The sequence below is a fragment of the Phaseolus vulgaris genome, chromosome 6 (genome assembly GCF_051622355.1).
Source record: "Phaseolus vulgaris cultivar YP4 chromosome 6, ASM5162235v1, whole genome shotgun sequence".
NCBI lineage: Eukaryota > Viridiplantae > Streptophyta > Magnoliopsida > Fabales > Fabaceae > Phaseolus > Phaseolus vulgaris.
Genome location: NC_143503.1, coordinates 28,990,896 through 29,004,145, shown reverse-complemented (window position 1 = coordinate 29,004,145; position 13,250 = coordinate 28,990,896). Strand labels below are relative to the sequence as shown.

Below are 13,250 nucleotides of genomic sequence, written 5' to 3'. Positions count from 1 at the left end.
AGCCTGAATCATATCCATTATCCTCTGAAACAAATCTGACATTATGATCTTCCTCTTTGCACCTCACTCCTCTCAACTTGTTTTCTTTTAATTGCCTTAATGTACTTACTAACATAGCTTAATTTATAGCTACAAGTAAAGGAATCCAATTCTAATCGTTTATATGCAAAGCTACAATTATATGATTATTTAACTAACAACTTTAGTCAAGGTAAGAATTTCACAAAACAAGTGCGTTTCATGCATGAAATCACCAACATTTTCCATATATATATATTAGTGTCCTACAACTTCAGCTTCAACCTGAAGTCTTTGACTTGATATATCCGTTATCACATGTTGCAAGCAAGGGCATTGTTTTGCCTGTTGTCCATTGCAATTTGTGTTATGCTTCTTTGCGTTAAGTGATACTAAAACATACTTTGACAAATTTATGGAATTGTATACAACTTTTGATTTAGAATTAGAATAAGTTTAAAAATAAATATATATAATAAAAAATAAATTTGAAATTAAATGATGTAAAAAAATATTAAAATAATAATATTAAAAATTATAATGTATTTGTATATGTGATATCAGTGACGTCATGAAAAATGTGATACCCACTCATGCCAAAACGGATGGACCAAACCAAACCTAGCCAGCTTGGCATCCAATTCCATTAGAATCTTTCTTTTCAATTATCGTGAGTGATGCGAATTAGAGATAGATCAGTATTTTGAGCCAAATTCACAGTACCCGGAATTAAAATTAAAACGAAGTTTTGTTAACTTATCTTTTACCCGATAACTACGGGCCAAATTGAGTAAACAATTCCCTCTAAAGATAAGGAAAAACGGAAAAAACCAAGCTAAAGAAAAATATTGAGACGCGTCACTTTTATTAATTTTTATTCAATAATTTAATTTATATTTTAATATAATATTCTATCATTATTTAGAATCCTTATATGGTATTAATGGAGATTAGAAGTTGTCAAAATAGTTCTTTTCCAAAAACGATTCACCCTAAATATTACTAGAAAATGACCTGATACTTTGAAAAACCCTTCTTTTCTATACATTCACTTCACTATTCTTCTTACTATTAATTTAATAAAAAAATTATAACATTTTATTACTAACATATCCTTTATTATATTTTTTTTATCATTAAAAAGTTAAATTAAGAGTTATATATAACTCTTCTGGTGTCAAATTTGTGATAAGAAGATCAAGTGACAAGGATGGGCCAAAACCATCCATGCAAATTTACCGTTCTTGAATAGGGAATTTGCGGAAAGGTGTTGATAGATCGAGATCGTACACGGTGAAAATATACACTCCACAATTCAATCTGTTAATGTTTTAATTATTTTTATTTTATTTTTTAATTTAAAATTTTATTATCATTATTATAAGGAGCTTTTTGGTGGATGTTTTTTTATTGTTTGTGGTGTCAAAGAATCTTTATTCTTTGCTGAAAGCTTATCCAGAATTATTCTCAAAAAAACTTAAAATTTACTAAAATTTGAATATTTGTGCAAAAATTTAAAATGACTCGAATTTAAAATCATGTTGGTTCATTGTCATAACTTCAATTTTATTTGGGAAAATTTGTTCAAAGAGAAAGGGGAAGGGTCGGGAGCTTATAACTTGATTTTATCGGGCAAATCGTTAAGAAAAAGGAAAATCCCTCCTCCATACCTTCTTTTCTCATCTCCATAAATTTTTAAATTTCCAAAAATGCTCCTCTATAATATTTTGGATTACGTAATCTGAAAGTCATTTTTTAAATTTGTAATTACCTTTTGTTGGAGATCCCACATCGACTAGAGATGAGAGCCTTTCATAGTATATAAGTGGGTGCAAACATCACCCCATTGAGTCGGTTTTATGGGGTTGATTTTTATTTCCCTCTTTGCTGTTCTTGGTTATTTTTTTTTTCTGTTCTCTTTCAAAATCTTGATTGGTTTTAAAAATCTTTTAGGCAATGTTTAATGAAAACCCTAGTCTTCATAGTCTTAATAGTAGTCACACTATTACATGCAATTTTTGTGGTAAATATGGTCACACTGAGGCTGTTTGTTTTCACAAAGTGGGTTTTCCTTCTGGTAATGTTAAAACCTCAAAGTTTTCTTTTACTAGAAAAGTCTGCACTTTTTGTAATCGTCTTGGCCACACTGTTGACACCTGTTATAAAAAGCATGGGTTCCCTCCTGGCTACAAATTCACCAACTGGACATCCCAAGCCAATAATATGATTACTACTGACACTTTTTCTGAGCTTTTTCCTAAAGAACAGGATGTAAAGGGGATTCAACTTACATCACAACAGTGCCAATTCCTTACCAACATTTTGCGTCAGCAAAACCTTGAGGATCCTGTCTCTCACACTCAAATTAATCAAGTCGGCAACATCTCTACGGATGAAATCCCCAATACTGAGCATTCTTCAACAGGTAAGTTTCTCTCTTCACTATCTTCTATAAAAGAATCTTGGATTATTGATTCTGGTGCCACTGATCATGTTTGTCACAATTTGAACGTTTTTACTACTTATACTAAAATTAAACCTGTCTTAATTAGTCTTCCAAATGGCCAAACTGTTTATGCCACATATTCTGGTTTAGTACGTTTTTCTGATCAGTTTTATTTGTCTGATGTGTTATACGTGCCTCATTTTCAATTAAACTTAATATCTGTTTCTAAACTCACACACCAACTTAAATGCACTTTAACTTTCACTTCAACCCACTGCATTATACAAGACAATCTCACTCAAGAGAGGATTGATACAGTTAAAGCCACCGCTGGCTTGTACCTTGTCACTACCTTGCCTGCTTCTAGTCAATCTAAACCGCATTGTTTTGCTCCTTTTATTAATTGTAATATCACAGACAAAACACTATGGCATTATAGACTAGGACACCCTTCACATGAAAGATTACATGTCTTAAGCAAACAATACTCTTTTATTACTGTTGATACTCATCATGTATGTGACACTTGTAGTCGTGCAAAACAGAGAAAACTTCCTTTCACTTTAAGTAATACTGTTAACTCTGCTATTTTTGATCTTGTACACTTTGATATTTGGGGACCATGTTCCATAATTTCTATGCAAGGTTTTCGTTATTTCTTGACTATTGTTGATGATTACTCGCGTTATACTTGGGTTATTCTGCTGCATAACAAATCTGAAGTGCGTCAGCACATCATTAACTTCACTGTTTTCGTTCAAAATCATTTCAAAACTAATATCAAAACGATTCGTACTGACAATGGTGTTGAGTTTGCTATGTCAAGTTTTTATGCTTCAAAGGGAATTATACATCAAAAATCTTGTGTTGAAACACCACAACAAAATGACATTGTAGAACGTAAACATCAACACATACTAAATGTAACCCGGGCTTTACTTTTTCAAGCAAATCTTCCTCCTATTTTTTGGGAATTTGCTGTAAATCATGCTGTTTTCTTAATAAATGCTATTCCTACTCCATTACTTGATAACATCACTCCTCATGAAAAGTTGTTTGGAAAACCATATGACATTTCCTTTCTAAAAGTGTTTGGTTGTCTCTGTTATGCTAGTACCATTACTGCAAATAGGAAAAAATTAGATGATAGATCTATCAAAGGTATTTTTCTTGGCTTCCCGCAAAATACAAAAGGTTATATTATCTTAAATTTAAAGTTTCATAGCATAGAAATATCAAGACATGTAATCTTTCATGAAAACCACTTTCCATATAAATTGGACAGTGGCTTGCCTAAGGACCCTAACACTTTATCTCTCCCTATTTCTAATGCATATAATTCTGCTTTTGATTTTTTTTCTGATACTGCACCTCCTGTCGAGCCATGTGCCTCTACTCCTGCACACAATATTGTTCCTCCACCAGCCTCATTATCCTATGATCTTCCAACAAATAGTGCCTCTGCTCCTGCATCCAACATTGCACCTCCATCAGAATTATCACCGCCTGCATCTCCAGGAAGCATCTCACCCCAATTTCCAAGAAGATCAGTTCGTCCTCACCGACAACCTGCCTATCTTGCAGATTTCCACACTGCAACCAACACTGTAAGTAGTAGATATCCTATTCATAATTACTTGTCTTACAATTCCTTATCTTCCAATTTTAGAAATGTTATTTCCTCTATCAATTCTCATCCTGAACCTCGGACATATAACGAAGCCTCCAAACATGTTTCTTGGCAATCTGCCATGCAAGATGAGCTTCAAGCTCTTGTTGCTAACAATACTTGGCAACTTACCCCTCTCCCTCCAGGAAAGAAAACTATTGGTTGTAAATGGGTATATAAAATCAAATACCATTCTGATGGCACTGTTGAGCGCCACAAAGCTAGAGTTGTTGCCAAAGGGTTTACCCAACTTGAAGGACTTGATTTCTTAGACACTTTTGCACCTGTTGCTAAACTCACTACCCTCCGCCTTCTGCTTGCTATTGCCACTACCAAAAATTGGATTTTAAAACAACTTGATGTCAATAATGCATTTCTTAAGCCAATTCATATCTGCACCCACAACTCATCATCAGCAAGCTGTCTCCCGTCTTTTGCGTTACCTCAAAGGCACCCCTGGTGAAGGACTATATTTTTCTCACACTAGTTCACTTCACCTTTGTGGTTTTAGTGACTCTGACTGGGCAACATGTCCTACAACACGCAAATCTGTCACTGGATATTCCATCTACTTAGGAGACTCCCTAATATCATGGAAATCAAAAAAGCAGCCAACTATCTCTCGCAGCTCCTTTGAAGCCGAGTATAGAGCACTTGCCACCACCACATGTGAGCTACAATGGTTGTCTTACCTCCTTCAGGATTTACATCTTCCTCTCTCCCAGCCTGCAACCCTGTATTGTGACAACAAATCTGCCCTTCAAATAGCTTCCAATCAAGTTTTTCATGAACGAACCAAGCACATCGAAATTGATTGCCACCTAGTTCGTGAAAAACTTAACTCTGGTCTCCTCAAACTGCTGCCCATTACCTCTGCAATGCAAATTGCTGACATATTCACCAAACCCCTTGCTTCCGCACAGTTCTCTACTCTCAAATCCAAGCTGGGTCTGACAAATATCTACTCCCCAGCTTGAGGGGGTGTTACAATATTTAATTTTCTATTGTAAATTATTGGGCTTTGTTTCCACTACACCATTTTTTACTTTAGGCAACGCTGACATATCAACGGGTAGAAAAGTGTTGCCTAAAGTGAGTATAAGCAACACTTTTTTATTGTTGCCCACTTAGTAAGATTTATTTACCTTTATCTCAAAGTATTTAGAAAAAGTGTTGCCTATTTATTTTAAGCAACATTTTATAAAATGTGGACCAGATTGTGAGTACTTCAAAGAATGCTTTTAAAATTGTAGACATGTTAAATAGTATTTTAGGCAACATTTTTTAAAATGTGGTGTTTAACTAATATTTTAGATAACATTTTTAAAGTGATTAAATAACATATAGGCTTAGTTTTTAAATTGTGATAATTAAGTTTTTAAATTGTGATGATTAAATTGTGATTAATTAAGTTTTTAAATTGTGATAATTAAGTTTTTAAATTGTGATAATTAAGATTCAGCTTCGTCACGAACTTACCTTGTTATTGAGTTGGCATTGAGTGGTCGTCATTGAGCTGGCATTGAGTGAGTGAACCTTGTGCCATCACGAACGAAGACTCTAAGTCGAAGCCGAAACCTTGTGCCAACAGAAACCCTAAGCTGTTCGCTACGAAGCAGGAGTGGCATTGTGCGAGTAGTAATGTAAGCTGTTCGTTCTTCAAATTCAACGACAATGACGTTGTCGGAGGCAAAATGATGTGAAGAGAGAGGTTTAAGTTTTCTTCCTTCCATTTTCGCATCTGTTCGTTCTTCATTGTGCTCTGTTTTGCTTCTCTGTTGAATTTCTTGCATTTTAGGTTCTCTGTTGGATTTCCTGCATTTTAGGTTATCTGTTGGATATTTTCTGTATTGTTTGTTCTCTGTTGGATTTCCTGGCTTTTAGGTTCTCTGGTGGATTTCCTGCATTTAGGTTCTCTGTTGAATTTTCTGCATTTTAGGTTCTCTGTTGGATTTCCTAGTTTTAATTTTAGGTTCAGCACATTGCTTTCTTCTTTTACCATTTCTTGAATCTTTAGTTTGGCAATTTCACAATTTGACTAATAAAATCCTTGTTTCAAAATTCCATAAATTCCTATATTGTTACAGTTAAGTGAAGGATTCTTGGACTATAGTTAAGGAAAAGAACTTTTAGTTTATAACTTACTAAAGCATTTGTATCAAACTAAAAGGACACAGACAACCTAAGTGGCTTATAATATTGCAGAATAGTTTCCCAGTAACATCATTCAGTTTGGTTAAAGTCCAACTAGTAGCTCAGCTTCTCTGTTTTTAAAATGGAGACTAGTCAACTTGATTAGTGCATAAATCAACAAGAAAAGGAACAAGATGGATTTTAGGAAAATTACAAGAAACATGATGAGAAACAATAACCTCTGCACTCAAAATAATTCTTTGTTTTCTTTCTTTAGTATTTCATGGACTCAGATTTTAGGATTTATTTACTTTTTCGAGTGTATTTCTTTTTAATTATAATTGTAGCTTGGACTTGTTAATTGGACCTCAATTGAACACATTCAATCAAGGTGAATAGTATAAGCTAATCAATTGTGAATATTCAAATTTATCAGAATTTAATCAGTTGGTTGGTATTTGTTATTTTGCAATTGGTGCTGCAAAGGTATAAACTTAGTAGAAATGCATAAGAGGAAAATTTACATGCCCATTATATTCTGTGGACTTAGTAGAAATTTCCTTTTTTCCCAATCAATTGTTTAAAGATTAATCTATACTTACTATTGTATCTGCTTTTCATACCAAAACAATTATGGATGATGTGCATCAAGTATTGTGTTTTTTAAAGGCAAAGAGACAATAAGATCACTAAAATTGATAATCATACAGTGTTGTAGCTAAGTTGTAATTTCTTAGTAGCAGAGAAACTGTATCAACTTTCTTGTTATTAAAAATGAGAGAGAATGAAAAAACAAGAGCACTGTATGAGCATGCCCATAAATAAGGTAGTAGTCATTTTGCAGCTTATGAAAAATCCATCTATTCCTAGCACTTTTGTCTGTTGAATGTTATCATATTGTAATGTGAAAACTCAGATACCCAATAATTTTGAATTTTGAATTCCTTAACAAGTAGACATATATATTAAGTATTATAATAGTTTTTTATAAGAGAATTAAGAACCATAATTAAGTATTATGATAGTTTTTTTTTATAATTTTGATTAGGAAAATTTATTGTATCTAATTATTGAAATTATCAACGTAAATGACAACACATATATTAGTTCCAACATAAATGACAGATTCTTGCATATATTAGTCTAATAATAGTTTTTTATATTGATTGATGAGCATTAGGAAGGCATTAATTTGGAATCAAATTTTTGAACACCCATCATAATCTCCAAATCAAAGACTAATGTAACTAGCTCAATTCACATTCTACTATGCTAATTTCAGCCTTTCATTTTGCATATAATATCTTATACTCTTCTATAATCTCTCCCATCCCATTAATAATTTATTGTTTATAATGTGATTGTTGTTCCATATATTCTGTCTAATAAATTCCTATTCATCCCATTTTATTTTTTATAGATTATAATTTTTAAGTTTAGTAAGTCTACTCTTATCTTCAACAATCGTAGCTATTGTTATTTTATTTTTACTTCAATAGATTATAATTTTTAAGTCTAGTAAGATTACTTTTAATTTTTACTTCAATAATTATATATATGTATATTTTTAATCCCATAAACTACGTACTAAAATATTGTACTACTCCTAAAAGGATAAAATTTATTTTAATGTTATTTTAATAAAAATAAATTTTATTTATAGTTTACACGTTTGAAAGGCAGAACCACTTCCCTTTATAAAAGGAAGATAGAGGGAAGAAGAATACCCTCCAGGTTTATCTTTTATTTTCTATATTTAATATGCCCTTTTTATTCTGATGGATTTTATTTTCTATATTTAATATCCCTTTTTATTTCTTCCCTTTTAGGTGAATTTGGCTGATGAACTGAAGTTGTATGAAGATTTATTTGATAGCACCGAAGTTTCAAACCTTATTTCATAGGTGAATGATATAAGAATTTCTGGAAAAAAGTGACACTTACAAGGTAAATTACTTGATTGTTACTATTTCCTTGTTTCCTTTTTTAATAGGACTTTATTGATAGCAAATAGTTGTGACAATTTGCACAACAGGTCCTTTGTCCATATTCTTGAAGTTGGAAGTTTCAGTAAGAAAATGTGATTGACTTGTATATATTTTGTCTTTGGCTCATTTAAATAGTTGAATAGTCTATTGTTATCAATATTCTAGCTCAAAGTGTCTGGTTGGACTTAACAATATTTAAGTTTAAGTTATTGTATTTTAATATTTTTTAGTTAGTATCATTTTAATTAGGATTCAAAATGTGAGATGATTGGAAATCACTTTTACGTTACGAAATAGACATATATATATATATATATATATATATAAAGTATTAAAATAGTTTTTATATAAGAGAATTAAGAATTATAATTTTAAATTGCAGATTTATCTCCTATGTGTCCTATGTGTCAGCTGCATATTTTGTAATTACAATCCCAATTTATACAATATTTCTTGCATATAATTTGTGTACATAATTAATAGTTAATTCTTAGGCAACTAATTAGAAGAAGAATTTCTTGCATATAATTTGTTTATATTTTACATTAAAGGTGATGGAGAAAGAGTGGGCAAAATTTCCAAGGTTTAGCAGAGAATATATAGATGGTCTTGAGTCATTTTTAGATTTTGCTTACACTAGAGGAAGACCTCAAGGACGTGAGATTTTATGTCCATGCGCTGATTGTAGAAACTGTGTTTGGGCAAGAAGACATGTGGTTTATGATCATTTAATAGCCACAGGCTTTCTAAAAGGATATAAGGTTTGGATTCACCATGGAGAAGAAATATCTTCGACTACAAAAAGTGATGATGACATGATAGATAATGAAGATTCACAAGATGATATTTATGGCTTATTGTATAACACACATAGAAATGTGGTAGAAGCAAAAGGAGGCAAAGAGGGTCCTAATGATGAAGCTAGAAAGTTCTACCATTTGATTAATGATGCAAATCAAGAACTCTACCCTGGGAGTAAAAACTTCTCCACTTTATCTTTCATCATTCGACTGTATTTATTGAAATGTCTTCATGGTTGGAGCAATTCTTCATTCACTGATCTCCTACAATTACTAAAAGAGGTTATGCCTAGTTTGAATATTCCTGATTCTTTTAACAAAACAAAGACTATGATTGGTGATCTAGGCCTTGATTATAAAAAGATTCATGCGTGTCCGAAAGATTGTATGTTATTTTGGCAAGAGAATGAGGGTCTAGATGTTTGTAGTATATGTAAATCTTCACGATGGAAGGAATTTCCAAATGCCAATTCTGAGGTTGAACAACCAAAATATGAGCATAAAGTTCCTGCCAAAGTATTGCGACACTTTCCATTGATTCCTAGACTTCAAAGACTATTTATGTGTTCAAAGACTGCTGAGTCCATGAGATGGCATGAAGAAGAACGATCGAAGGATGGGAAAATGAGACACCCCGCTGATGGTGAAGCTTGGAAGAAATTTGATAGTCTTCATGAAGATTTTTCTACTGATTCGCGCAATGTAAGACTTGGTCTGGCTAGTGATGGCTTTAATCCATTTAGGACCATGAGCATATCACATAGCACGTGGCCTGTGATGATGGTGGTGTACAACTTTCCACCTTGGTTGTGCATTACTTACTACCAGTGGCAATAAGAAGCATTATGCCTGATACCGTGGCTGATCCTCTAATTCGATTTGGGTCATTCTTTCACTCTATATGTCAAAAGGTTATACAAGTGCAAGATATGGATTACTTGGAAGCAGAAGTAGTACAAATACTTTGTCAATTAGAGATGATTTTTCCACCTAGTTTTTTTGACATAATGCTTCACTTACCTATTCATTTGCCGAATGAAGTGAGATTAGGTGGCCCCGTTCAATTTCGAAGGATGTACCCCATTGAAAGATATTTGGACCAGGTATAGACATATAATTTGCATTCAATTTGTATTTATCTTTTTTTATTTATAAACTTGATAATATTTTAAAAAGTTTGTACATTTTGTTTAATTGTTTCAGGATGAACGTCAAGATAATACTAATACTGGACATGAGAAAGATTTTTGATGATTGAAGAAATGTAGAAATTTTGAGAGATTTCCTAACTCTAATTAGTTGTAATGATTACAACTTCTATTTTGGTATACCATGGAAAATGCAACTTGCACATTTGAAATATTTTGGTATACAATGAAATTACATTTTAAAGTAGTTTGAAAATGTTTCATATTGCGTCATTTTATAAATTACATGCTACTCTACCATATCTTATGCACAATCAACCATTGTATGTCTCTATGGAGGAATTTTTGTGAATTATATCACTTGTTCAGACTAAATGTTTTTACGTATTTCTGGTTTCTCGAATGTGAGTATATGTGTAGATGTGAAAGACGAAACAGTTATATAGAATTCTGGAGGTTATTTCAGAAGGAGAGGATAATGTGTAGGTGTGCTTTTAACTAGTTATGTTTGTGGTGTAGTTTTAGCCTAATGATACTGAAGATAGAAGAAAGCACCCTATAAAGTCTTCCCATCCAATCCTTATTTATAGAACAGAACGCGTATTTTGACTATCATGTCAAGGAGTGATTTAATATTTTTTCTTGCAGTAAAAAGTTCTGTGTTTGAGTAAACAAATTTATGTGAGTTTATTCATGTAGAGGTTGGACGCATTGGCATAGGCATCTGTTATGACATTCGGTTTCCAGAACTAGCAATGGTATATGCTGCTAGAGGTTTGTCTTTTCCGTATTTAATATATTTGGAAACAATTAATCTCTCTCTAGTTTTGATTGGTTGCCTATGATTTGATTTCTCCAAATTGTTTTTATCCATGCCTCCTAAGTGTCATGCTATTAGCATCATATAGTACCAATTTTGATATTTTTGGGGATGGATAGGAGAGATTGGTTCACATGCATTAGGCAACACTACAGGTGTATTTCTTATTTCAAGGATATACTAAAAGAAATTTCAAATCCATAGTTCTTGGTATGGAATTTCATTCCCTTTATTATGTTATCTGTCAATTTTTCCTTTTTTTTTATACACTTTCAAGGATCAATTGAGATTAATTGTCAAGTTGTGTTGATTTGATAACAGATGAACAAAACTATTGTTATTATTTTCTTGTTCTAAGATTTGGCAAACTTACAGTATCAGTTAGCTTTTGACTTCAGGTGCTCACTTACTCTGCTATCCCAAGGCATTTAACATGATAACTGGACCATTACATTGGGAGTTATTACAGAGGGCAAGGTAATGGATACAACAAAGTGAAACATTTAGCAACCTGGAACACTTGTTTTAGTTGTGTTTCAGTTAAAATTTATAACCCTACCTAGTCTTGTAAGTTTCCCTTAATTTGTTCGTGTCCCCTAATATATTTTTATCTGTAAACATGACAATATTTTAAATTAATACCTTTTGATTTTTATTCATTTTTAGTCGTTGAAAATTATAAAACCACATGCCTTTTTGTCTCAAGTGAGGAATTAAAGACACACTCTTTTTTGTTAAATTTAGGACTAATCATTAATTAAATTTAACTAGGGACTAAATTGAAAAACGTCAACTTTCAAATATAGAAAACACACTGAAGCCAATAACGTGTTACTGTCTGTAAACAAACTCAATAAACTTGAAACTTAACTGGGGTTTTTAACTAATTATTACATCCACTAAATTGGAGGATAGTTTTCTGAACCATATTTATAATTAATAATAGGCATTTGTAGACAAATATAATATTGTTTGTAGAAAACAAGAAACTGCTGATCATAATTAAAGTTAGAATATATATTTGGGTTACCTTTTTCTGTGTTCTACTCTTTTTTTTCTTTTCATTTTTTTCTTTTGATTCGTATCTTTGGCATGGAAAACCATTTTTTATTTTAACTTTTATTTTAGTATGATTGTGTACATTGGAGATATAAGATGATTATTTTTTCTTAATTAAAGCAAAGATGGAGCATAAGCAGTAGTCACACCAATTCAATAGTGGATTTCCACTTGTACTATTTTTTTTTACATTTTTTTATTCCCTTCTTCATTGTTTCACTTCCTTTGACCACTGAGTTATTTTTAATTTGAAGCAAATGCTTCTTGTAATTTCTTGGGCATATTTTAGAAAAAGGCCTTTGGTCAGTAGTTTAATAAGTTTAATGTAGTGATTATTTTGTTTTTTTGTCTACTTGATATTTTTTTCTTGTTTCTTTATTCAGGATGAAGTTGAAGATCATACGGAGAAGAGAATTCACAAAATGTAGAAATAAATCAAACACTTTTGTTTGATATAAGTTGTAATTTCTTTTAATTTTAAAAGTGTACTAGACGACGTTAAATCATATTTTTTAATGTTTTCATCTATCTAATTATGTTTTCAGATATACATTATATGTTAGTTGCATATTTAATTATATTTCTAAATATTATAAATTTTATTTGTTATCAATTGTCTTCAATAGATTAATTAATTTATTTTGTAAAAATTAAATAAATAGTTTGACTTATTATATTTTTACTTTAAAATAATAAATACATTAGTGACTTAATGCATTCACAGTTTATTCAGAAATATTTTAAATAATTTTACCATAATTATTTAAACGCAATTGTTCCATTCAAATAAATATTCATTCAAATAAATATTGTTTAAACAAAATTGCAACATTTAAAAAAGTGTTGTCTAAACATTATCAAGAAAAACGTTGCCTAAATATTCTCTCCAAAAAACATATAGTACATTTAAATAAGTGTTGTCTTTACGAATGACAACATTTTACAAAACGTTGCCTAAACAATAGACAACATTGAAAATGTGTTGCCTAAACATTAGGAGAAAAAACGTTGCCTAAAAGTTATCCCAAAAAACGTTGCCTATTCTACCAATATAAGGCAACGGCTGCAAAAAAGTGTTGCCTAAACCTAAGCCCACGGCTGCATATTCCACGATTGGAAAAGCGTTGTCAAAGCGTTGCCTAAAGTTAAGACAACGCTTTTCCTACTTT

General features: G+C 31.6%; 1 protein-coding gene and 1 long non-coding RNA gene across 2 annotated transcripts; both read left to right on the top strand.

The window, feature by feature from the left end:
• The first annotated feature begins 7,928 nt into the window (after window positions 1-7,928).
• LOC150027334 (uncharacterized) lies at window positions 7,929-8,362 on the top strand. Its single transcript, XR_016521311.1, has 2 exons — window positions 7,929-8,000; window positions 8,096-8,362. It is a non-coding gene; the product is annotated as an uncharacterized LOC150027334 (long non-coding RNA).
• Window positions 8,363-8,808: 446 nt separating this feature from the next.
• LOC150027333 (uncharacterized) lies at window positions 8,809-9,891 on the top strand. Its single transcript, XM_090303936.1, has one exon. It carries the CDS (start codon window positions 8,809-8,811, stop codon window positions 9,889-9,891), a length of 1,083 nt encoding a protein of 360 aa, XP_090160062.1.
• The last annotated feature ends 3,359 nt before the right edge of the window (window positions 9,892-13,250 follow it).

Excerpts from the sequence above, each read along its gene's own strand:
- LOC150027333 (XM_090303936.1), top strand. The coding sequence starts at position 8,809 with ATGGAGAAAGAGTGGGCAAAATTTCCAAGGTTTAGCAGAGAATATATA.